General features: G+C 40.9%; 7 protein-coding genes across 12 annotated transcripts; 2 read left to right on the top strand and 5 right to left on the bottom strand.

Moving 5' to 3' along the window:
* Positions 1-36: 36 nt before the first annotated feature.
* LOC104824393 (transcription factor bHLH106) lies at positions 37-1,630 on the bottom strand. The gene is given in 3 exon segments (XM_010556452.2): positions 37-683; positions 1,270-1,482; positions 1,484-1,630. Coding segments are annotated over 3 exon segments (732 nt in total). The 5' UTR covers positions 1,547-1,630; the 3' UTR covers positions 37-227.
* Positions 1,631-3,042: 1,412 nt separating this feature from the next.
* On the bottom strand, positions 3,043-4,636 carry LOC104824392 (calmodulin-7). Its single transcript, XM_010556451.1, has 2 exons — positions 4,473-4,636; positions 3,043-3,727 (listed from the first exon to the last, which is right to left on the bottom strand). The coding sequence occupies exons 1-2, from the start codon at positions 4,546-4,548 to the stop codon at positions 3,354-3,356; spliced, it is 450 nt and encodes a 149-aa protein (XP_010554753.1). The 5' UTR covers positions 4,549-4,636; the 3' UTR covers positions 3,043-3,353.
* Positions 4,637-5,363: 727 nt separating this feature from the next.
* Positions 5,364-7,890, bottom strand: LOC104824391 (ABSCISIC ACID-INSENSITIVE 5-like protein 2). The gene is made up of 4 exons (XM_010556450.1): positions 7,342-7,890; positions 6,323-7,139; positions 6,157-6,228; positions 5,364-5,745 (listed from the first exon to the last, which is right to left on the bottom strand). The coding sequence occupies exons 2-4, from the start codon at positions 7,025-7,027 to the stop codon at positions 5,665-5,667; spliced, it is 858 nt and encodes a 285-aa protein (XP_010554752.1). The 5' UTR covers positions 7,028-7,139; positions 7,342-7,890; the 3' UTR covers positions 5,364-5,664.
* Positions 7,891-7,947: 57 nt separating this feature from the next.
* LOC104824389 (UBP1-associated protein 2A-like) lies at positions 7,948-11,910 on the bottom strand. 5 transcript variants are annotated; one of them, XR_773444.1, is made up of 6 exons: positions 10,300-11,910; positions 9,407-9,441; positions 9,171-9,251; positions 8,576-8,678; positions 8,341-8,477; positions 7,948-8,105 (listed from the first exon to the last, which is right to left on the bottom strand). XR_773444.1 is itself a non-coding variant. In XM_010556449.1 (2 exons), the coding sequence occupies exon 1, from the start codon at positions 11,766-11,768 to the stop codon at positions 10,314-10,316; it is 1,455 nt and encodes a 484-aa protein (XP_010554751.1). In that variant the 5' UTR covers positions 11,769-11,910; the 3' UTR covers positions 9,686-10,005; positions 10,300-10,313. The 5 variants fall into 5 exon arrangements, 1 of the variants encoding a protein (XP_010554751.1); XR_773442.1 differs by having other exon boundaries at positions 9,171-9,441; XR_773443.1 differs by lacking the exon at positions 9,407-9,441.
* Positions 11,911-12,038: 128 nt separating this feature from the next.
* LOC104824388 (phosphoglycolate phosphatase 2) lies at positions 12,039-15,010 on the bottom strand. 2 transcript variants are annotated; one of them, XM_010556447.2, is made up of 12 exons: positions 14,764-15,010; positions 13,949-14,428; positions 13,783-13,850; positions 13,584-13,679; positions 13,426-13,497; positions 13,249-13,320; positions 13,106-13,165; positions 12,929-12,981; positions 12,747-12,844; positions 12,571-12,670; positions 12,371-12,474; positions 12,039-12,284 (listed from the first exon to the last, which is right to left on the bottom strand). In XM_010556447.2, exons 2-12 carry the CDS (start codon positions 14,031-14,033, stop codon positions 12,178-12,180), a joined length of 915 nt encoding a protein of 304 aa, XP_010554749.1. In that variant the 5' UTR covers positions 14,034-14,428; positions 14,764-15,010; the 3' UTR covers positions 12,039-12,177. The 2 variants fall into 2 exon arrangements, with proteins under 2 accessions (XP_010554749.1, XP_010554750.1); XM_010556448.2 differs by having other exon boundaries at positions 13,949-14,242.
* Positions 15,011-19,330: 4,320 nt separating this feature from the next.
* LOC104824387 (calmodulin-binding protein 25) lies at positions 19,331-20,400 on the top strand. The gene has a single exon (XM_010556446.1). The coding sequence runs from the start codon at positions 19,492-19,494 to the stop codon at positions 20,227-20,229; it is 738 nt and encodes a 245-aa protein (XP_010554748.1). The 5' UTR covers positions 19,331-19,491; the 3' UTR covers positions 20,230-20,400.
* A 1,248-nt stretch (positions 20,401-21,648) lies between these two features.
* Positions 21,649-23,903, top strand: LOC104824386 (probable protein S-acyltransferase 1). Its single transcript, XM_010556445.2, has 5 exons — positions 21,649-22,083; positions 22,355-22,534; positions 22,627-22,938; positions 23,032-23,253; positions 23,355-23,903. The coding sequence occupies exons 1-5, from the start codon at positions 21,976-21,978 to the stop codon at positions 23,709-23,711; spliced, it is 1,179 nt and encodes a 392-aa protein (XP_010554747.1). The 5' UTR covers positions 21,649-21,975; the 3' UTR covers positions 23,712-23,903.
* The last annotated feature ends 223 nt before the right edge of the window (positions 23,904-24,126 follow it).

The raw sequence follows: 24,126 nt of genomic DNA, 5'->3' as shown, positions 1-24,126 counted from the left end.
GTAGAAAAAAAAAGAGAAAGATAATAAACAAAAATATATATATATATATATATATATATATATATATATATATATTTCCGTTTTCTTAAAACAACACACCAACCAAACCTACTTACAGAATATGCTCACACACAGCTTAAACTAATGGAGATCACAAAGCATAATTTTTTTTTTAAAAAAAAAAAGAGGATTTTTTTGATTAGTTATGACAAAACCCTAGTCCCGGTTTAGACCATGATGATGTGCTCCAAAGCACGGCGTCGTTTTGAGCGATCCCCACCGCCACCACCCGAACGTTCCATCAACGACTTGCGCGATCGCTCGAGCAAAGACTTGAGAGCGTTCTGGAGGAAATGAACGGACTCGACGCCGTGTTCCTTGTCGGCGGCTACGACCAGAACACTCCTTGTCCGGCCGCCGACCGTCGCCATTTCGGCTCGAAGTGTCTTCATTTGAAGAGACTTCAGTATCTCTGTGAGATCCGGTAAGAGATCGGACCGGTCGTCGCAGCAAAGAGAGGCTTTGAAGATGATTCGACCGTCGCTGGAACAGTCTCCAAAGTGTAAGACGCTGATCTCATCGGTCTCGGAGGGAAGGGTTTCGGCTTCAGATATCTCTAGGGTTTGCTGTTTCAGTTCTTTGACTCGTTGAACCACTTTGGCAAGCAATGTCGCCTTGTCTGTCTGCAAAGCAGGAAAGATGTCCATTGTCGAAGAAAGGAAGAATAAAAAAGAAACCGAAGAAAAAAGCTTGGAAGCTTTCCTGAAAAAGTGATAGCCCTACAATTTCAGAAAGGCCACCAAGCTTTCATATTGAAGATATTCTCCCTACTTTCAGGTTTTCGATACTCAAAACGCCTCATTAAACCTAAAAAGGGCACAGATGACACATGCATTTGGGGTTTCAGATCCCTGCCCTCTTCGCCAATACACAACTCTCAAGCCCCCGATCTCACATCTAATCAATATATAACTAAATGCGAGAGTGTACTTCACGTACGCAGATGTATGGATACTCACAAGAATTCCTTGCTCAGATCGAAACCTCTGAATTCTCAATTTCAGTCCAAACCAATAAATATCTAAAGAGAATTGATTCGGCTGCCATCAACTCAAGTAGAAGAATCCAAAAAAAAAAAAAAATCTTTTCACTAATTAAAGGGTATTCAAAACCAAAACTAAAATTGAAAATACCCATTTCAAAATCTCAAACAAATATATCCCATGCACACAGACTCATATATATATATATATGTATATATATACCTACCTTGGAATTACAAGAGAGAAGGGTCCTGAGCTTGTTGAGATGGGAGTTGATCCTCTCTCTCCTCCTCCTCTCGGCCTCCTTGTGGTTCCTCAGAGCGGCGAGAGCTCTGTCCTGAGCCATCGTCTCTCCGATGCCTGAGATCGCCAGCGGGTAATACGACGTCGTCGATGAGCCACAGAAGCTCGACGTCGCGTTCCCCCCCCCCCCCCGCCACGACGTCGTTTCCGGCCAGCAACGAATACAACAGCTGTTCCGAATTACTATCCTCTGGCTGCATTTTTTTCTTCTTCTTTGCTTCTTCACCTCTTCCGCTCCGCCGCCTTCCTATTTCTTTTGTTCCCCCTGTTTTTTTAAATGTTGGGTCGAGAAATAAATAAAGGAAACCGAATCATTCAGATTCAGACCGCGTATTTTTTTTTATATATATATATATATATATATATATATATATATATATAGAGAGAGAGAGAGAGAGAGAGAGAGAGAGAGAGAGAGAGAGGGGATAAAGAATAAGGTTTGTAGATTAATATATTTAAATAATAGAGATTTGGTAATAAGAGTTATATTGAATAATAATGGAGATATAATATATACATTGGGTGGAAAAAGCGTTGCTGCAGCAGAACGTGGGGCGGAGGGAATATTGGAAGGCTCCTCTCTCTCTAGGGCTTAGATAATTTGCCCCGTGTTCTGGAACTCGAAAATTATACAATTTTGGTATTATATATATGTGTATGTATGTATGTATATATAATATTTTATTGTTGAGTTATTTATGTCAGAAGATAAGCTAAAAGAATGTTTTGTTTTGGCAATTGGCATATGCTTACTTTAATCTCGTGAGATATAATGATCCATCCCTCGTGGCTCAGTTTGTTTTAGCCGATGAACTTATTGCCGTCTATGAAATGTAGCTTTTGGACAATATTAAAAAAAAATGCAATGATATTTTCCCTTACCACAAATAACAAAATTAAAATGAATTTCAAACTTTTATTCCCATGTTATATCGCATCAAATAACTATATATGAACGACTTTAATTGGAATTTTTTTTTAAACTAACATATCTATAAGACATGGATAATAGGGAACAGGTCCATGTGCTCGCCCGTACAATTTTCATCATTTTTTTAAAATTTTATTAACTGAAGTTTTATTCATATTCGCAATAAAAATTAAATGGAATATCTCAAATAAGTAATATCACAATAAGCGAGGCCCAGTTGGAGCCCAAAGTCGGCCTGATTGGGTCAAAAGAATAAAGGCCCGATAAAGCCCTGCACAGTGTACTACTTACTCATCGACTCCATCTCCAAAATCACGAGTACGAATTTCGTCGGTCGACTTTTCATGAACCACGGATAGCAGAGCGGCCGTAGGAGAAAAGAGACGACGATGAAGGGGGTGAAACCACGTGATGGTCCGCTCACCTCTGCTGCCAGCCTTGCCGCTCACCTCTCATTCGCTGCCTCGCCTCACCTCTTGTTGGACCGCTTACACCTCAACCCTCTTGGCCACCAGTCCTCTTGAGTCTTGACTCGACATTGGCCAGTACCCCTGCGGATACTCGAATCTGCGCCACACCTCACGAGTACCCGACCATCACAAAACCAAAAGCGAGTATTCTAACCCTAAAACCCAAAAGGGAGCAAAATCGAGACGGAGAGATCCGAAATCTCGAATACCCGGCCACAACCGTCCATAGCAAAAAACAACATCGTCCGTCGTGTTCTCCGCCTCGCATGAGGAGAAGCCATTTAAGAAGAGTACAAATAGGAATAGCTGTTACAGCTGTCTTCGAAGCACATAAAAAACATGATATGGTAATGATACAAAGAACCATATTACAAAGAGAGCAAGAGGGCGGGGAACAAAAAATGTTACCAATGTCGGAAGCAAACGAGATAAAACATTAGCCAAAAAACTCCATGAATGAAATAAGAACATAACAGCGCCGGGAACTCTTTTTTTTTTTTTTTTTTTTCCTTCTGTTTCATTTTTTTGAAAGGAAAAGCAACTAGGAATTACAAAGAGGGTATTAGCAGGAGAAGAAACCAAACTTAGGTTACGGTTCCGCCCACATCATTTGGCCATCATAACCTTGACGAACTCCTCGTAATTTATCTGGCCATCACCGTCGACATCGGCCTCCCTGATCATCTCATCGACTTCTTCGTCCGTCAGCTTCTCACCGAGGTTTGTCATCACATGACGGAGCTCAGCTGCCGAGATGAAACCATTCTGGTCCTTGTCGAAGACCCGGAACGCCTCCTTGAGTTCTTCCTCTGAGTCGGTGTCCTTCATCTTCCTCGCCATGAGGTTCAAGAACTCTGGGAAGTCTATGGTTCCGTTTCCATCAGCATCCACCTCATTGATCATGTCCTGGAGCTCTGCCTCAGTTGGGTTCTGCCCAAGCGAACGCATCACAGTCCCAAGCTCCTTGGTGGTAATGCAACCTGCAAGAATTCTCAGATTGTTGTCACATAAATTCACCATTCTGTTTTCACTTGTTGAAGATGACAAATTGGGAATTCCCAAATGAAACTCATCCCCAGAAGAAAAAAAAAACATCATTTGATACACTGCATAAAACTCAAACAGGAAACAAACATGTCACTGCCGAATGCCAATAAACGAAACGATGTCCCAAATCCTCCCAATTCTGTCGCTTTGAAAGCCTTTGACAGAATTAACCATATACAACTTTCTATTCCCAGCACGAGATGCCAAGCTGAATCACAGGACCGATTTAAACTGAGATAATTAAGCCTCGTCCAAAACTTTGAAGGGACGGCAAATTGATCAGCCGTACCCACGCATTTGGAAAAGTATAATCCGGTGGCATATTGAGGGAACAACAACAATCAGTAATTAAAACGAACGACGACATAAATCAAAACTGAAATGGCGGACGTCTGGCAAATCGAATCGATTGACTATATTATCCAAACTCGAATCATGAAACACGATACGATCCGGTCCCCCGATGAAGAAACATCACCTTGAATCAAAACACGGAGCTAGATATCTCGAGACACAGATCTATAACCATTGATATACATACAGATCAAATCCCCCGGAATCAGAAGAATCCGAAACCGAGATCTAACACAATCAGTATATCTACGATCAATTAGCATTTATGCATATAAAACATCTACGCAAACAGAACCATATATGTTAAAGGAGAGAAAAACGAACCGTCTCCATCCTTGTCGAATAAGCTGAAGGCTTCCTTGAACTCGGAGATCTGGTCGTCGGTGAGCTGATCCGCCATTGTTTTCCCTTTCTTCTTTTCGAAAACCTACAGCGTTGGAATATTCAGTAGATTGCGAGATCGAGAGAGAACCCTTTCTTATGCTCCGCAGTCGGACTCGAGGCGATTTATCAACCCGATTTGAATTCTCATTCTCCGTTACGCCCTCCGTTATTCCCCCTATTTACGGTTATGCCATCGAGTTTGATTTTTTATTTTTTGGGGGCGAAGTTGACAGGAAATGGATCACACGTTCACGCGGTCTCTACGCGGAGCGTTGACTGCCACGTCAGCTTTCTCGCTGGGTCCTCTCCGACTCTCCCGCTCAACCCCCGGTGGCTTTCCGGGTTGGTTTTTCTATTAAATCCTGTCATGATCTATTTTTTTATTATTTAAATAAAAAAACAAATTAACTTTTTTGTATTAAAAAAACTAAAACATCCAAAACAAAAGCTGCTATATATCGTATTGCCCAAGACTATGAAATGTACAACTAGATTTTTATGACAGTTAATCTCTTCATATTGATATGACAAAAGGGTTGTCTTCTCTTCTGTCCCTGTTTCTTCACGGGCAGAGGCTTTGTACATTAGAGCTCCAATGCCTTCAACTGTTACCACAAGCACAGCCATGGGCATGGCAGCAGAAAAGTATGTCCCGGTCTCCTGTTTTACACTTCCATGGGAGGATTCTTTCTTCATCTCCTGTGAATTCTAATGATCTTTCAGCTCTTTCATTCAATCATGGGCTCCCATTCAATCCCTTGAAGCTTGGCTATTGCAGAACATATGTCTGCCAGATTCTTGAAATGGTCTGAAAGTTCTGAACTTTAGAGAGATATCCAACAAGGGTCTGATCCACCACCAAGTAGCCAACTTACTTGGCTGTCGGTGAAGATTTCATTGTTAATGATCAACAGTGAGAGAAAAAAAAACCCAGAAAGTTTCACGACATTAACAAAGCAGAATGTAGCTGAGTTCAATGAGAAAGTCTTGCGCGAAATGTACAGAGAAAGATTTTTTTTCTTCTCAATGGCTTGACGACAACCAGCACCAGCAGCAACTCTTTAACGGTCATGTGTCTGAAACATGAACATTTGCTAGGGCATATGAACTGACACTGAGAAGAGAGAAGAGATCAGAAAGAGGCGGAGCTTGTCCGCCGCAGCTGCCGCTTTGGGTCGGGAGGCGGTGCAGTTGGAAGGACCTTCTCCACCTCCTGTTCAGTACACACACGGTCCAAATGAGCTTGATACATAATCATAAAACGAGAGTTACTTAAACTTAGTATCTCCTACAGAACCTGACTTCTAAGAGAGGAACTGTCTGAATCTGATCAACACAACAACTCAACTCATGCAACTAACAAGATCGCTCGACTCGATTGCAAGAACCAACAAAGTGTTTCCAATGTGTTATCTTATTCATGATTCAACCCTTATGTCTTGATCCATTGTTACATCCTCATCAGACCAACATGCTCCCCGAATGCTAGAAAAACGCACACTCCTAAGCAGGCACTCTACCGGTAAACAAACACCATTGCTACTCAGATCCTAAAACCGGTACTAAATAGCTCGAAAATGCTGTGAATTGGGAAATAACAATGGAAGGACCAAAACTGTTTTACCTTTTCTCTCCTTAACCTCTCATTTTCTTCCTCTAACCGCGAAATCTTTATCTCTAGCTCATGCGTGTAAGCCTGCCCATCATTGCTCAGTCTCGCACCGCAGTTAGGACCGATATAAAAACAATGCCTAGAAACAACGTAATCCCTACAGAAGTTACTCTCTCACCTGCTTCCTAGCTCGTGAACGTGCGGCAGATTCTCTGTTCTTGATCATTCTCTTCTGCCTCCTCTCTACGGTCTTCTCTGCAACGTCTCCGGAGGCCACCCTCTTCCGACCAGGTGCTTGTGTATCTGATAAACCACCCATCAATGGTGACACCATGGCTTGCATTTCAGAAACTGGGTATGGCATAAATGCTTGAGGCTGTGGCATTGACGGGAGCTGATGATATTGCACCCAAGGGCCCTGTTGAGGAATGTTTTGCCCTAAACCATTACCGCCACTGTCTGAACCAGGGATTGTCTCTGTCACCACCCCGGCCTTCAACAACAAGTCCTCAAGAGTCATTTCACCGAGTGTCGGCTGCTTATCTTTCCTCTCGTGGGCACTGCCTCCATTCTTGTTCTGCTGAATCTCTCTCCAGACCTCGTCAACAGTCTTCTTGCTGAGTTCACCGGGCAAAGTCAAGCTTCCCTGACGAGAAAGGCCATGTCCTGCACCATTGACGGGCATGGCCGATGATGATTGATTAGCTTCGGCAGACCAGACACTCTTAAGCAGTTCATCGAGGTTCATGCTTCCCAGAGGTCTCCCCGATTCGCCCAAGTGGGTTTGAACCTCGTCGAGCGTTAAGCTATAGAGAGAGCCTTGCCTTGGCAATGTCTGAGATTTAGGTTCTTCCCCAGTGCCTCGCAGAGAACCCATTACCATGAAAAATCACAGGTCCGTGCTTACAATCCCAGATACCTAATCGAAACCTTAGACCACGAATGCGATTTCCACGCACAACGGGAACTGGGAAGAAGTGAATTAATGGCTATATCTGAAAAAAAAAAATTACCAACCAGCGTTTCGTATCAGGCAAGAAGAAATCGAATGGACAAGAAAGATTCCCCTTTTCTACAGTCTAATCGTCGGAAGAATCGACTCAGACAGAACATGCGGAGTGAGAAGACAAATAAGAAAAAGAAGGAAGACCCAGATCACGAATCCAATCGAAACGGCGGATAAAAAGAGGAAATCACCAGGACGTGACAATCCGAAAGGATCATGGAAATTGCATGCGGCGTCCGAACCCAGATGTTAAATGCCGGATTCTGAAAAAAAGAAACGACGAGACGGGAGAGAGAGAGGCGAAGATGGTAAAAACAAACAGAGAAAGAGATTCTGAAGACCAAACAACAACAAAAACAGACTGAATCTAAAACAGGGTATTGTTTAGTTTGCGCTTTAGGACCAGATCTAAGGTTGGGTCTTTTTTTTTTCAGAAGTGGAGGGTGGGACACCTTTGGTAGTGCAGAAAGAAATCACACTCTCTCTCTATTGTTGATCGATGAGAGAGAGAGAGAGAGAAACCTTTTGTTTGGGAAAGTGGCGATGCAGATACTGTTTCAGATCCCCTTCCTAAGAATTGTCAAAACGCTTCCTTTATTTGTACAAAAATGGAAGGAATCACATGAAATGTCTCCTTTACCATATTCATATACACCTCTCGTTTTTGTATATCAAATCATAACAGATTTGTTGGAAAAGACAAATTTCATACGATAAAAAAATCACAATTTGTCACTGTAATTCCATTTGTTCTCTCTCCTGCCACCCTGAAATCTATGGAATGGAATGCATTGATGAATATAAATGAAATTTTTATAATCACTTTTAACTTATAATACCCGCCTCCTACTACACATCACATCACATATATATTCTTCCAAAAAAAAAGGAATTTTTGTACATCTAATTTTAGATCAATGGCTTGAATGGGCACCAACCCTCTCTTTTGATGGTCCTATAAAAAGAAAAGTTGCATTTATGAACAAGTTTCATCAAGTGGCCGTACCAAACGCCCCCAAAAACGGCGGTCCGATTAAATTTATAGAAAAACTTATCATCATTAGCTATAATAATTGCAATTAACAGTCGAAACCCCCTTTTGGAAATTGATTCAACACAAACTGTAACCAAGAAGTGGGGAAAAAACGAAAATATAAAAACAAGAAGAAAAGGAAAAAAGAGAGACAAACCCAAATAGGGACCACGTGGGGATTGTCTGGTGGTGGGGAAATGGAAAATGGGGTGCATCTGGGTTCGAGCGTGCGGTTTCCCACGTGTCAAATGTTCTCAGTTCTCACTCCAAACCTTAATATTCGAAACGAATATCCTACATTACACATATTTATTCAACAATAAGAATTATATACAATTTGGTAATATTAATACTAATAACGAGACATGGATATACTTGAAACACGCCCGTACCTACCGACCGATTAAGCTGGTTACTTTGCAAGAGGGAAGCCAATGTTTGCCGCACGCCATTGTCTCCCTCTGTTTATAGCCTTCTGAGATCCCTGAATCATCACTGTGACATGGATTCCATCACCATCACCATCACCACATTCGGCATTGTAGTTGCAGAAAATTCACACACACAGAATTCCCCAAGATTATGGCAAAATCGATCTATCCAACAGTTTTGTGAAATGGACAGCAATTACTTAAAGGAGTTTCAGAAACTCGGGCAAAAAAAGAGCAAGCAGCGACATTGAAGCGACCGACACGATTTATTACCCAACCATGCCACATCATTCAGGAGGAAAGGGCAAAAACACAACTACTAAAACCCTCTTAATGGATCAAAGTTTCCAAGTTAGTGTGGTTAGCATTGTAGTTCAGTGGACCAAAAAGAAAAGAAAAGCAATCAAGCACTCACCAACAAGAAAACAGAGAGGAATAACTGTTTCAAGCAGAAGAAACCAGCAATCCAATACATAGGAACCAGAGCTTACAAAGAAAAGGATAAATGCAAGAGATAGAATAGAGTACGAGACATCGTTACACCTTGTGTGCTTACCTTTCATTCAAAGGACAATCTCGAGCTTCCCTGCCAATTGCTATACAGCACCTTGAAACCAAGTTTCAGCTTTGTAGACCACTAATTCAAAGTTTGAGATAGTGCATTTGTCAATAAAAGAAGATTCAAAACTTTGGAGTAAGAGCATTCTAATATTCAAACAGAGGACTAGACACTAGTATAGATTTCCTAAAGAGTTTTCAGTTGTGTTAGTTTGTAACTGCAAGTGCAAATACCATAAGCTGTTTCAACCTGCACTCATCACAGCTGCCTGCAAGAGGAATCACGGTTAAGCAATCATAGACTCTGGAAATCAGGAGGATAATACACAGAGAGACCTGCATAATATACATTTAACTATAGTCTGATAATAATCTGACAAATATAAAAAAAACCCGTGCAAGTAACAAAAAATATGGGCACAGAGATCTTGAATGGTCGAGTTGAGTTCCACCACATTCAACAATGAAGGCATAGAAAAACTTGAAATGGTCAAATCGGAGAAACCAATGGAAAATTACAAACTGATAAAACATAACACCATAAAGAAAGCATTTGTATGCCCACAGGGAGCACTTTTTACACATGATAGTTCAAAAAGATTTAAAACGAAACATTAACTCCGAAAATAGTACAATGTTTTTGTAATATCACAAAGAGGGTCGAGGAAAACAGGTCGAGAAAAAACTAAAACTTCTTAAGTGGTTTTAAGAGTCTGGCTTTGGAGTGACCAAATAGTAACGTTTCATCCAAAATATAAAGACTTCTTTGCATCAGCTCCATATAAACTTCAGAAGAATCACCAGGCCAATACTAAAACACTGTTTTGTGATATCTGCACAACGAATTAAGAAAATAAGAGAAGATTTTCGCACTACAAAATGGTGCAAATACAAAATCCTTTATAAATCAGTCAAACAAAGAGAAGGTTAGAAATGCGAAAGACAAAAACAAGTTACTACACATTGAAAAAGCATCAGATGAGAATCAATGCACATAAAAATTGGCAACGGAAAGGACTGTTGAACTATTATGGTCACAACAGGATAGGAGATTACCATACCAGGGTCATCATGCATTCAATCCATGTCCACGTAAACTGAAACAAGAAGAGGCTGCATCAATATACCTGAGCGGGTACATCTAGTGACCCATGTAAGGAGCACCATATTGCCCCACACCGTGCTGCCCTCTTCCAGTACTGCCCTGCCCAGGCTGTTGGTTTGGATAGCCACCGCCTTGCAAACCAGCCTGAACACCGTAACCTGGGATGACACCTGGTGAAATATTTGCTTGAGTGCCATAAGCAGAAGGCATTCCAGCTGCAGCTGCAGGGTTCACGCCTGCAGCTGCCCCAAGAGACCCCAACAAAGCCTGTCCAATTGCCGGATTCAGTCCATATCCAGCACCCTGAGTTGCGAGCAAAGCCGTGAGGGCCTGACCGAGAGTCGGGTTTAGTGCCGATGCAGCAGCCATACCAGCCTGGTTATGGTTACCAGCCGTGAGATGCCCATGACCTCCACCTGCATTGTAACCACTGTTGTCATTCCTTTGGTAACGAGCATTGTGATTGTGGGAGTTATGGTGATGCTGTTTCCCCTGTTTTGGACCGTCAATTGCTTTCTGGCAATGCAATACATGGCCTTCGAAGTTCTTGTGAGGCTCCTCCAGAGCCTTCTTGGCGCCTTTGGGGGACTTGTAGACAAACAAGCAGAACCCTTTTGGTCTCCCGGTTACTTTATCAAGCCCCAACGGACCTTCTTCAATCTCTCCGTACCTGGAGAAAAATGCCATCAACTTCTGGGGATCGAGCTCTGCCCCTACGTTACTGACATAAATCTTCCTCTGCGTGTATTCCGAGGACGAATGCTGAGCAGGCGCCGAAGCAGCGGCCGCGGCCGGGTCGCCCTGTACAGGTCCAACGGAAGCCAGCTGACACGCCGTCATTCGATTCCCGATCTTCTTTTGGGGCTGCTTGAGCGCGTTGCGAGTACCAGAGCGTGACTTGAAGAGAATAAACCCATACCCTTTTGATTTCCCGGAGATCTTATCAGCAACGACCTTGCAATCTTCGATCTCTCCATACTGCTTGAACGCTTCGATAAGCGCATCGGCTTTGGTGTCCCATCCAAGACCATGTACAAAGATCTTCCGGTGAACAGGATCCGCATCCGCCACTTTCCGGATACGATTCGCTACATCGGGGTGCTTCTCGGCAGCATCCTTGAGGAGAATTACCAACTGATCCTTACTGAACGGTTCCAAGAGATCCTGAATCGGCTCGCCGTCTTCTTCACCTCCCTGATTCCCAGACCCCGACGTCACCGCCTCCGTACGATAACCCGCCATCTGATTACCACTTCCTCCGCCGCCATCTTCGTCCTCTTCCTCGGAATCATCATCTCCGTCTTCGGCTTCCTCTTCGCGCTCTTCCTCTACTTCCTCGTACTCAACATCTTCATCGCCGTCTCCCCGATTCTCGCGATCCCTAATTTCTGACTGCTCATGCTTCCTTTGCAGCTCCTCCAGCTGCTGCTGCTTCTGTGGCGGCTCCGACGCTCCGGTCGATTTGGGTCCGAGCTTCCTCTTCCTTGCCATGACGCAATGGCGGGTTAAAGCCCGAAGAGAGAGAGAATCTTTGAACCTAGGGCTTGCAATTCATCCGGTTCTCAAGTTGATTCGGCTCTTATCTATCTACGTGCGGAATGTAAACTACACATTTACCCTTGATCCTTTCAGACTAGAGATCAGCCCATAAAACTCGTTGGATCGTTAGAAGCTTCACTTGTTGAGCTTTTCAGTGGCCCAATAAAAAAAAAGAATGTAGAGTGAAATTTCAAGTCGGTTCAAAGTTTTGAGCTGAAGCAATTCAATACCAAGTAAAACCGAACCGGACCGGCTATGCCATCCGGTTTGCTATATTATTTAGACGATCAAATCAATGAAGGCAGTGAAAAGGAGGAACTCATGGGTTTGTTCCTTCTCTTACATATTTTCATGTATTGAATTATAACTCTGGCTCCATCAGCTTCACAATATCAGAGACAGTGCTTGTGTAATAATCTGGTTGAACCTTGTTACCCTCTTGTCGCAGGGCAGATTCGGTTGTCACCCCTGTATGTATTTCCCACCACGAAATCACCATTCAGTTCATTTTCTGCAATTCAATCTGTGGAGAAGAACTCGAAAGAGAGTCGTACCCGAAAGAACGAGGAGGGTTTTGCAGCCCGCATTCTGACCAAACAAGATATCGGTGTCGAGTCTATCACCCACCATACACATTTTAGACGTTTCTATTCCAAACCTGCAAAGAAAAAAGAAAAAAAGAGAAAAGACAACTTCTTGATCTCAGTAACGGCTAATATTTTGCTGTGAAAAGACAACTTCTTGATCTTATTACTTCTGTAGTAGAAATTCCATCATGAAAGTACAAGGTTTTCCAACAACAATCGGTTCTCGTTCGGTAGATCCACACATTGCAGCGACCATACAACCGGCACCTGGAACTACCAAGGTAAGAATCCTATCCATGGGGAATCTAGCTGATAGCTTGTGTAGTGAGTAGTAGAACTTTACCAGGCCACTCTTGCAAATCAGTCATATGACCTACTGCATCACGGTTGGTCGCAATGAAAAGGCAACCCGGATTCTCACGCACGCAGAGGGTGCCATACCTGCAAATGTGTAAGCCTAAGCTGACAGGACAAGATTTGTAAGGACATCCATACAGACTTGTGTTTGATGGTTATCCTTCTTACTGAAGCTTATAGTAGTTGATGTTGGGGTCCAGCCCAACCACCACAGCTCCGACCTGGTGTAATAAACAAGCCACGAAAGAGACGATATCCATCAAAAAAGAGTTTCAACGAGAGAAGCAAACTGCAAAATTCCGGAGCTAGAAGAAAGCAAAGGAAGGAAGGCTTAAGTCACATTACAGTTTTATCATGCTCAAACAGAGAATTTGATCTCAGTTGAACCCTCTTTTCACCATCTTCCTGCATGGTATCATCACTTCAGTTAGTAACTGAAACATAAGAACCGGTTCCTGGAGGCGAAATGAACAAAGAAAAGTACTCACAGGACCACCAAGACCCGTAAAACCGGCAAGCCGAAGCTCCTCAAGAATGCCGTCTCCACCTATAACATAAACCTGTAAACGTAGTGGAATCATAAACAATCTCCAGAATGATACTGGTGGGTTTGAAATTTGAATTGAATACCGCGCAGTGTGTTAGAATCAGAATTCAGAACAAACCTTCTTGTCCTTGGGGAAATTGTTGACCTTTAGGTACATAGCCGCAGCGAATGAAGAAGAGAAGATTTCCTCCTTCAAATCCCATCCAAACATTGATTAAGTCACAGGGAAATTGCCAACCACGTTGAGTTCATTTGAAATGTAAGAAGAAAATGTACCTCCGTAACAGAAGAGACACCAAGAGATTGGAATTTCTCGGCATATTGCTTCCTCGATTTCGTCGAGTTGTTCGTCACGAACACTAGCTTCTTCCCCTGACGCACCCAAAGAGAAAAAAAGGTCGAACACTAACCAAACAGAGAAACTACAACGATGGATGAAGACAGAACCAGACGATCGAAATGGCAGTGGGGGTACCATGGAACGGAGCGTGTCGAGAGTGTGAGAGACGCCATCGATGAGCTTATCACCTTTCCATATAACACCTGAATCATCGGGACAACAAAACCCATAAGCCGCAATGTCTGAAGGATGATCATCACCATGAGAGAGCTACGATGGAAGAAAGACCGCAATATTGTACCATCGCAGTCAAACAAGAAAGCGTCGACGGAGTCAAACAGGGATCTAACGTTGCGAGAGGAGAGCCGTTGAGCTTGAGCCGCCATTATGAATCTTAGATCGACAAATCTTAGAAAGTTGAGAGGAGAGAAGCGGGGAGGAGAAGAGTTATTGTCCCGATCCCTACTTTCTTGGAAGATCGATCCTGTCTAAGGCTCAGCGGTCTTCTTCTCGCGTGAAGGTCACGCTCTCGCCTCGTTAAAACGACTGTGTTTTTAATTTGGGTTTCTCGGCCCATTTGTGTATGGGCCTGGGCCTGTTAGGGGATGACAACAAGACATTATTTTTCCTCTTCATTTTAAAAATAATAATTGACATAACGGTCTTATCTCTCTCTCTCCTCTCTCCTTCGGAAACAGAGCTTGATACAGTTCCATGGCGAAACCCTAGACCCACAAGCTAGCTGCCAATCTCAAGAACTGAAGTCCATCCATTTGAATATCTGCGACGATTTAAGTTCGAAGTAAGTTCATCAGACATATGTCATGATTAGATTTCTGTCATCTATATTTCATCCACGTTTTCCGGGATCTGCATACTGTTCTCGGGTAGAAATTGGGATCAAACTGAGAACATGGAAGATTGTTGACGAGAATTAGGGTTTTTTCCCAATTCATTGTACACTTCCCGTGTATAATCTTCTGGGTTTCGATCCACGGCACAGAATCAACCTAGCGCTCTTCTCCAAAACAAGAGCTTACGGAGAAGACGGAACGCCATCCAGACAGAGAAAAGAAATCTGGGCATAATCGAAGAAAGAGCAGTAGATTTACTTACTTCGTCCAGAGCAGCATTTCTTGCAGCAGCGTCAATGTCGGCAGATTGGTCGTGGGCCGACAAATTCGCGTAATGATCTTTCCAGCGAAGACGAAGAAACTAAACACAGAGAGATTCAACTCCAAAGCATTGATCTTTTTTCAATTCCAACTCCCGATATCTTACCGAGCCCTAATTTGAAACAAAACCCTAATAGTTTCAGTAAAACTTTATTGGGCCTAAAGCCCAAACATATAGTCTCTATTTGGAAGCCCAAAGACAATACACAATTGAGATTTCTTTGGTCCATGGTCCAATGCCACCAAAAAACCCTAGCTTCTAATTTTTTAAATTTATTCTATATTATCGATTCTTCAATTTTTTTTTAAAAACAAGTGAGTAGAGTAGCATCATCATTACGTCATCATGACGTTGACCTACGCTGACGTAATCGCTCGCGTCTTTTGATTCGGATAAGGACAATCAACAGTAAATGAATTATTGGAGTATTATTATGAAATCTGCAAAGAGTTTAACCTGTATGTTTCATTTTAAAATTATTTATATAGATTCATATAATTATGATAATCAACCAATAATTATAAGCATCACATGTTTGTCACAAGGCACCGTATTTTCTTTCTGACCAATAATAATATAAAGTTATTCATAGGTACCATAAATATAAGAATTTGAAGAAAACAAGAAATCCATATTTATTAATATTAATAATATAAAAATAAGAAGAAAAAAAAAAGGTGTAAAGGTAAGATTCTAATGTTATCTATAAATGCAAGTAAACCAAAAAATCCAGCTTGCTGAATGGACATTGCTGACATAATTCCACAAATACAATGATTGACGTTGACGATTAATTTGACAAACTGACTAAGACTGCAATCATCCATTGCAAAAATTATTTAATATGAGGTATTATAACTTGCATTTTAACACCAAAAAATATATGGGTTTTAAAATTAATTTTTTTATGACAACCTTATTTTTGTAACAAAGAAATCGGATACAGATAATTAGGATTATTTTTTTTAATAAAAAAATATATAGCTGCTAAGTGTTTGGTTTTGGGACATTATCAAAAATACTCTTATTTTTCTATTCTTACTTCAACACATACACTTTTCCAGTTGTGATCATGTGACCAATGTGACCCAAAATATATTGTGGTCACATGTTGATTTTATTGTTTATAACATTAAATTTATGATGTTTTAATCAAATAATTAGTAAGATATATAAGATATGAATATAATGAATTAGTTAGATCATCATAAATTTAACGTTATAATCAATAAAATTAAAATGTGACCACACTATATTTTGGGTTACATTAATCATATGGTGACAATTGGAAAATGGTATGTGTTGAATAGCAAAATAAGAGTATTTTTGATATAATGCCTTGGTGGTTTTGTATGTGGGTTTTTTAATCTCTATTCGGAAATTAAGAATAGAAACCCAATTAGATTCAAGTCAATCCTTTTTCACGTGAGTTGGTCTATTGGGTCTTGTAAATATTAATCAAAGAAAACCATATAGTTTAGCCCTTGACAAAGAATCATTTTCCCCAAAATTAATTAATTGTTTTTTACCTGTAATAATCACGGGTCGTGTTGTCATATAGGATTCCTCACTTCGTAGTTTCAAATGGATACAATTATTTTAATAATCTCAAACCAATATCACTCAATAAACTCAAAATATTGTTAGAAAAAATGGGTCTGGATACAGCAGGAAAGAACAACAAAAATAATGAAATCGAAATAAAAACGTAAGAACCCGGATATAATCTTCTAGGCGTGATTTCACTTTCCTAAAACGTTATTCCCTCCCCACCGAGCAAAGGAGAATCCCGAGAATACGTTTAGAGATACAAAGAAGACCAGCAACGATTGATCTGCTCCTCAAACGTTGCCCGAAACAGAAAAACCCGAGAAAGAAGATGAACAGTAAAAGATGGAGAAGAAGTAGCAATTTTCTTCACCAACAAGGCTCACAAATCTCTCAAAAATCAATTAGATTTCATACATATGTGTTCAGACGTTTAGGAATGTTTTTAACACTCCAAAAGTCAAAAGGTGCAAGGATAGAGAAGTTTTTTTCCGAACAGACACGATTTTTCGTTCATTTGAACAACTCAGAAAAATCAGGCGGGTCGCTCATTTTTCGAGCGGTCGCTCATTTTCCAGTTTTGTTCATCAGAGAAAATGAGCTACCCGCTCATTTTCCTGACCGGTCGCTCATTTTCGGTCGCTCATTTTCCGAGCGGTCGCTCATTTTTCCAGCGGTCGCTCATTTTCCCAGTTTTGTTCATCAGAGAAAATGAGCTACCCGCTCATTTTCCGAGCGGTCGCTCATTTTTTGAGCGGTCGCTAATTTTTTGAGCGGTCGCTCATTTTTTCCAGTTTTGTTTTATCGGAAAAACCGAGCCAAACGAGCCACCTTCAATATCTTCCGACTAACCCTTAACACTTAATCAATTCACGACACGTCTTTTACAAGCATTTTACTCCTCCACCACACTTGTAATACACGTGAAACAAGAATCCTTTGAGAGATTTTAAATTCCACCAATCTACTCTAAAATAACTAACAAATATTATATATCAATTTAAAATTTTACGTTTGCAGTATTTTAAGACAATGTTCTTATTAGGTTCTGAAATATTCAAGATTAGATTCCTCGAATAAATCTAAATTCGTATGTTAGTTTATGTGCCAGTTGCCTGCGTCGACCGGAGAACCTGACAGTTTGAAAGATTCGGATTCATCCAAATCTTAGAATAATAATTACTATTATATCATAGAGGAGTGGGAGTAGTTAACTTGCGGCTATTTATTTAAAAAATAAATTAGAATAACAAACAGGCCACAATATGCAAATCGTTTTATATTTTATTCTGTATTTCGTTCAAACTCAGTTAACGTTGTTTTAAGAAAATATATCTAAATCACTTTTAAATTAAATATTATTATTTAATTCGTATTTTTGTCAGAGCTAAGATATATAACGCTAATAATAAATACATTAAAGTGTTGTTTTGAGATTTTTTTTTTAAAAGGGAAAACCCCCATCAGTGGCGGACCTACGTGGAGATGAGTGGGGGCACTGGCCCCCACTGTTTTTTTCCTTTTAAAAATATTAGTTATAAAATTTAATAAAATTTTAAAAAAATATGTTAATGCCCCCGCTAAAAATTTCTCACGGACCCCACTAATTTGATTTTTTTCATATATTTTGTGATGTTAGTTAATAAAAAAAATTAGTCTATTGTTTTTTTGTTATTTTCTATTTTCAAGTTTTTTACTTTTTTTAGACAAATAAAAAATATTGTCAATTTAATTATAATAAAATAAAAACTAAAACAAAAGAAGAAATATTTGTAAAAATTGTAAATTTAAATAATCTTTGTTATTTTTTATTTATTTGTTTTTATATGTTTATTATACTTATAAATTTATCTGTATATATATTTATTGAATTTTTATTTGATTTAGTAGAAAGTTCAACCGATAATTTACTAAAAAAATCTAACCCATAATACATTAAATTTTTAATTTTTGAGTCATTGTCTAGTTTATTTTATCAAAAATATAATTCAAACAATTATAAATGGAGTTATATAAATATATTTTAAAAAATAAAAAATCATAGAATTTATTTGTTGAACCTAAATATTTTTAGATAAAATTTTATAATATATATTTATATTTATATTTATATTTTTATTACTATTATTTTGTTGCCCCCATCGATAAAATTTTCTGCGTCCGCCACTGACCCCCATAGGGAGACGTGAAAACGGTGAGAGATGACGAGCCTTGTCTCAATATATGTGCGCGCGCGCGCACACACCCGGATATACGTATTAATTTAAGCGGCTAATTTTACTTACCAAATCAATTAGTGATCGAACCAATTATTTCTGATAAATACTCCATCTGTTTCAAAATATTTATAATTTTAGGTTATTTTTTATGTTTCAAAATATTTGTCATTCTATATTTTTAAAATATTTTTTACAATAGTTTTCAATTTTATCCTTATCAAATTCTAATAAATTATTAATAATAATATTATTTTTATCATTAAATAAGGATATATATATGACTTTTTCTCTCTTTTTTAAAAAATATGAAATAATCTAAAATAACTATTATTTTGAAACGGAGAGAGTATGATTTATATATAACTAGACGAATATAATCAAGTATCTTGATTTTATTTTGGGTATAAAATGATGAAAGCATTAGTACATATCCTTGAATTAAATGAGTAAGTATTTTATTTTATGGACCCACAAGGCAATTAATTACGAAACTGCCGTTAAAATAAATGAAGAGCACATTTTGTATATTCTTTTCCAATATTAATCCCAATGGTCTGTGTTTAATTTAATGGAATTAAATAAAAACAGCAAGAGATGGGGGGAGTGAACGTGAGACGGGATGAGGAGTCAATGCTCCGTACTGATGAGCTGACGCGTGTCTTTTCTCTCTCCTCGTCACGCGGTTTCTCTCTCTCTCTCCTTCTGCCGTCCTATTTATTTTCCGCCTCCTCCGACCTCCTCCATCTCTCTCTCTCTCTCTAGCGTATACGACTCTCTTCTTCTTCTACTGGAAACCTTGCTCAAAAAATGCACTGATCATCTCTCAATCTTTTTTTCCCAATTCCATCGATCGATATTTTTCGGTTGTTTTTCCTGGTTTTTGGCTGGAATCTTGGTGGTTATGGCGTCATCGGAGGGGCTAACGAGCGTGGAGCCATGGCCGTTTCGGCAGAGCTTGGGTGTCGATTCATGGCTGATTCCGGAGTCTACCTTCTCCCGCGACAGCGATATGCTCACCAGAGCGCTCCACAAGTCCTTCTCGACCACTCAGCAGCACCACAACCAAATTCTCCTCTCCGATCCTCTCTATCCCTCCGCCCTTCTCGATTCCTCCGCGATCTCCGAGCCTCCGCTATCTCCGGCTCCTCCACCGGCGACGAATCTATCAAACGTATCCGCCGGCTCTGATCGGGAAACCGCAGGCACGAAACGGAAGCGCAACGGTGGTCCTGCTGGTAAGCCTCTGAAACGGCGATCTCGAACTTCAAAGAAATCTCAGACGACGTTTATAACGGCGGATCCGGAGAATTTCCGGCAGATGGTGCAGCAGGTCACCGGCGCCAAGCACATCGGCTCGTCCCACAGCATTTTCGCTCCGATCGTGAAGCCAGAGCCACAGAGGCTCGCGAATCTGCAGCCGTCGGACCGGTTGGGGCTTCCGACGCTCGATACGTCGGCTTTTCTATCGAATCATCACCAGGAGAGCCAAATGGCGGGTAGCAATGCATTTTCTGGAGACGGAACTGGCTCGGTGTTGTCGCCGATCACATCGTTCCAGTCCATTGCTGCGGCGGAGATCGGTGGCTCCGCCGTGGAGTTCGATACCTACCCGACGCTCGAGTCCTGGAAAGTTATGTGATCTGCTGCGATAGTGTTAAGATTAATTCTGCTTCTTCTTCTTCTTTTTATATGAAAAATCTAGTGACTAAAGGAAAGGATTCTGTCTGTTCATATTTTTGGGGAAATCGGTGTAATGGAAAATTAGAAATTAATCCATTTTCGTATGGTCGAGAAATCCACATTCGTCAAACATTCAGTACGACTCACAATGTTATTCTTTTTCGAGTGTTTTAATTCGAATGATCCTTTTCACGAATCCATCGGATAATATTTGTTAGTACAAAGTTGGGGTTGTTGAAATAAGATTCCCCAAAATGAAATAATTTACTCAAATGACGTGAAATACAAGAGAGAAGAGGAATAATATATTTGTTTTTAATGCGTGATGGTCCATGGCTTGGGTAAAATGATATTGTCAACATCATACAAATAAGATGGAAAAAAAAAAAGACGCATGAAAACGGTACCTCCCACAGCAACAATAACGTCTCCATTGCTGAGACAATGCCAAACATTTTTCAAACACTGACCCTACCACTCCTTTAACTCAACTTCTTTATTTATACCTACACTACATATACATATATATATATATATATATATATATATTTGTATAGGGAGTTTTGAATTTTCTTTTTTCTTTTTTTTCTTCTTTGGAGACAGACGTGGGGGAGAGAAGTTTCAAATGTATATATGTGGCGCGATGGACTCCGCAAACATGGATTTTCACGTTCACCGCCCTAACAGAATCTCGTAAATTCAAGTCAACGTAGTAAATATCGACACAGGTCAAAACGCAAACTACAACATGCAATTACAATTTCATGAGAGAGGGAGGGGGGTCGTGGGGGACGGTGGAAGAGAGGCAGACCAATAATTAGGAGGTGACGAGAGGGACCATCAAATTGACCAATAACTTCTATATTCAAATAGAGGAAAAGGGGGCTTTGTCTGAAAACAGACGACTAAAAACGTCGACGTGGGTGTGCCCATAATGCCATGTTTGCATCATTATATTAGTGTATTTGCTGTTGTCCATGCAAACAAAGAGACTACCCCTTCGCTTCGATTTCTCTGCTGTGATACGACGCCGTTTGGGAAGAATTTCTTCATTTATATATAATATATATATAAATGACTAATGATATTGTTTTTTTTTTTGGTTTAGTTTTTTGAATTAGTTATTTTGATGTTTTTTATGATTACGTCATTAATATAAAAAGTCGTTTGGTATCTGCATTAAAACAAAAATCTGAAACCCGATCTGAACGGACCTTCAGTTCAGATATTGATCTGAAATCTTATCGGACCTGGCCCAAGCCCGATCCACTAACCCATTTTACACCCCTGAAAATATATGACATGCATTTGTCTATCTTTCTCAGCCGGTCAATAGTAGTGTGACTTGGCAACTCTGACACGTGGCGAGATGGGTTTTAGAGGGTTAGGCGCAGAAAAATGGGGGAGAGAAGGAAATGGTGTGGTGGCGAGAAGGCCAAGTTAAGGGAGTTCCAGAGAGGGATGTCCTGTCAATGGAGAGAGAAACCAGAACAAACCGTTTCACCAACAAAAACAACACCAAAGCTACGAGGAGGAGGAAGAAGAGGGAAGAAGCTGAACGCCTGCAGCAAAACGGCGTTTTTGGAAACGCCGGTTTCGATTCTCTTGCTGCGCCAAATGGAGATGATGATGATGACGATGAAGCTGTGGGCGTTTAGCTTTTGATTTGTGGGGTTCTCGAGGAAGAAGGAGGAGGAGGTGGTTGATGACGATAATGAGAAAGAAAAGCTGTCAGGTTCATAGTGCTCCTCCCGACGGTATCGCCATGTCTCCGCAACCCAAGAAGATCTACCAAGTTTGGCCCGGAAACAACGTAAAGCTCCTCTCTTTGTTTCTTCTGGTCTCGATTCCTCTTTCGAATTGATTGATTTCGGAGATTGGATAGGGTTTGATGCTTACCCTGATAGCGAATTCCGTACCCTTTTGCTCGCATGTCCGAATCACGAAGTAGAATTTCGTTTCTTTCCCCAGAAAATGGCGAATCTTATGCGTGATTTTAGGAATTGTGGATCACTACAGTTTTTCAGGACGAGATTTAAGAACAGACTTGTCTGCTTGCTTGATGATGGGCTTTTGTCTCTCAGAAATTTTGTTGCAGTGGAAGACTGATCTTCGGTCCGGACGCATCTTCGCTTCTTCTGACAACGTGTATGATAGGAGCACCCGCCATTGCTTTCTGCGCCAGGATGATCTACCTGATCACTCGTCGTGACCCTTTCTTCAACTCTCTCGTCTTGTTCGGCGCAATTCTTCTCACTGTCTTGGTTGGTAAATCATAAACAATTTCTTCCTTCCTCGGACGATTTCTTCCTCGATCCTCGTATCTCACCGAGTGTATCGTCTTCTGTTTCTGCAGGATTTCACATTTCTTTTCTTGACATCGTCTAGAGACCCCGGGATTATCCCGAGGAACAAAGAAGCCCCTGAAGCGGCAGAAGAAATGGCTGACGTACCGACCCAGTCGGCTGAATGGGTTACCAACAAGCTCGTGAATGCGAAATTACCCCGGACCAAGGACGTGATGGTGAATGGTTACACTGTCAAAGTGAAATTCTGCGATACTTGTCTGTTGTATCGCCCCCCTCGTGCCTCTCACTGCTCGATCTGCAACAACTGTGTCCAGAGGTTCGATCACCACTGTCCGTGGGTTGGTCAGTGTATCGCCTTAGTAAGTCTAATCCATACATTCTTCACCTCCGGGGCAAAACGGACGGAACAACGATTCTTGCGTATGGTGTGACACGGTTCTTGATTTTTGCAGCGTAACTATTCGTTCTTCATCTGTTTCATATCGTGTTCAACCCTCCTCTGCCTTTACGTCTTTGCCTTCTCGTGGGTCAGCATACTCGAGTTCCACGGCGAGAGCTTGATCGTCATCTCGTCTGATTTCTTATCGATCATTCTCATAGTTTACTGCTTCGTCGCTGTCTGGTTTGTCGGCGGGCTCACGGTTTTCCACCTTTACCTGATCTGCACCAATCAGGCAAGATTCTTTACCTCCATAGATTCTTTCAGTTCCACATCAACAGATTGTAAGATTCTGACAGATTTCGGTTTTCTGTCTCTGGATATTGTCTAGTGCAGACAACTTACGAGAACTTCAGGTACCGGTACGACAAGAAGGAGAATCCTTACACGAAGGGAATCCCAAGGAACTTCAACGAGCTGTTCTTCAACAAGATCCCGCCTTCCTTGATCAACTTTAGAGACGTGGCACCTGAAGAAGAACCCGACATCGAGGTTGGATCCATCGCCTCTGAGCTCGACAGAGCCATCGGTTCTCCGCACAAATACGACATGGAAATCGACACCATGGGTGATTCTCTCAAGACGAAAGGATTAGGGTCGGGGGGTTCGGCGTTCGACCCGTTTTTCGTTCCGGGTCATCAAGAACCGACGAATCTGATGAGAAACTCGAGCGTCGATGTCAGGTCCAGGTAGCCTCAAAGGCTCTGGATCGATCGACCGGTGAAAAATTGTGCTTTGTGTAAACTATAATCGGGAATTAAAGTCTTCTTTACTCGTGAAGTGAGTAACTTTTTAATGTCTGAGAAAGGAATATAGGAGATTTAGTGTGAATTTTAGACAGGGAGACTCCATGGTTATTCGATGGTTTCCTGCGTTACAGATACAGTTGCTTGTCTCACAAGGAACCCTTTTTCACCATGAAACTCATAATGGCTCATCTGGGTATATCTCGGGCATTACAAATCTGATTTATTTTCCTATTTTTGGGGCAAACTTGGAAACCTAAATGTAAATTTGCATTAGGAGCTTTTGCTGAAACTCTTAATTCATTGAAAATCGCGATATTATCAAATCAAGGAAATCAGGCAGCCCTATAATGCAATGCCAC

This window comes from Tarenaya hassleriana, unplaced genomic scaffold, assembly GCF_000463585.1.
Source record: "Tarenaya hassleriana unplaced genomic scaffold, ASM46358v1 Cleome4, whole genome shotgun sequence".
In the NCBI taxonomy this organism is placed as follows: Eukaryota; Viridiplantae; Streptophyta; class Magnoliopsida; order Brassicales; family Cleomaceae; genus Tarenaya; species Tarenaya hassleriana.
Note: the sequence above shows the minus strand (reverse complement) of the source record. Positions and strands in the feature narration are given on the sequence as shown.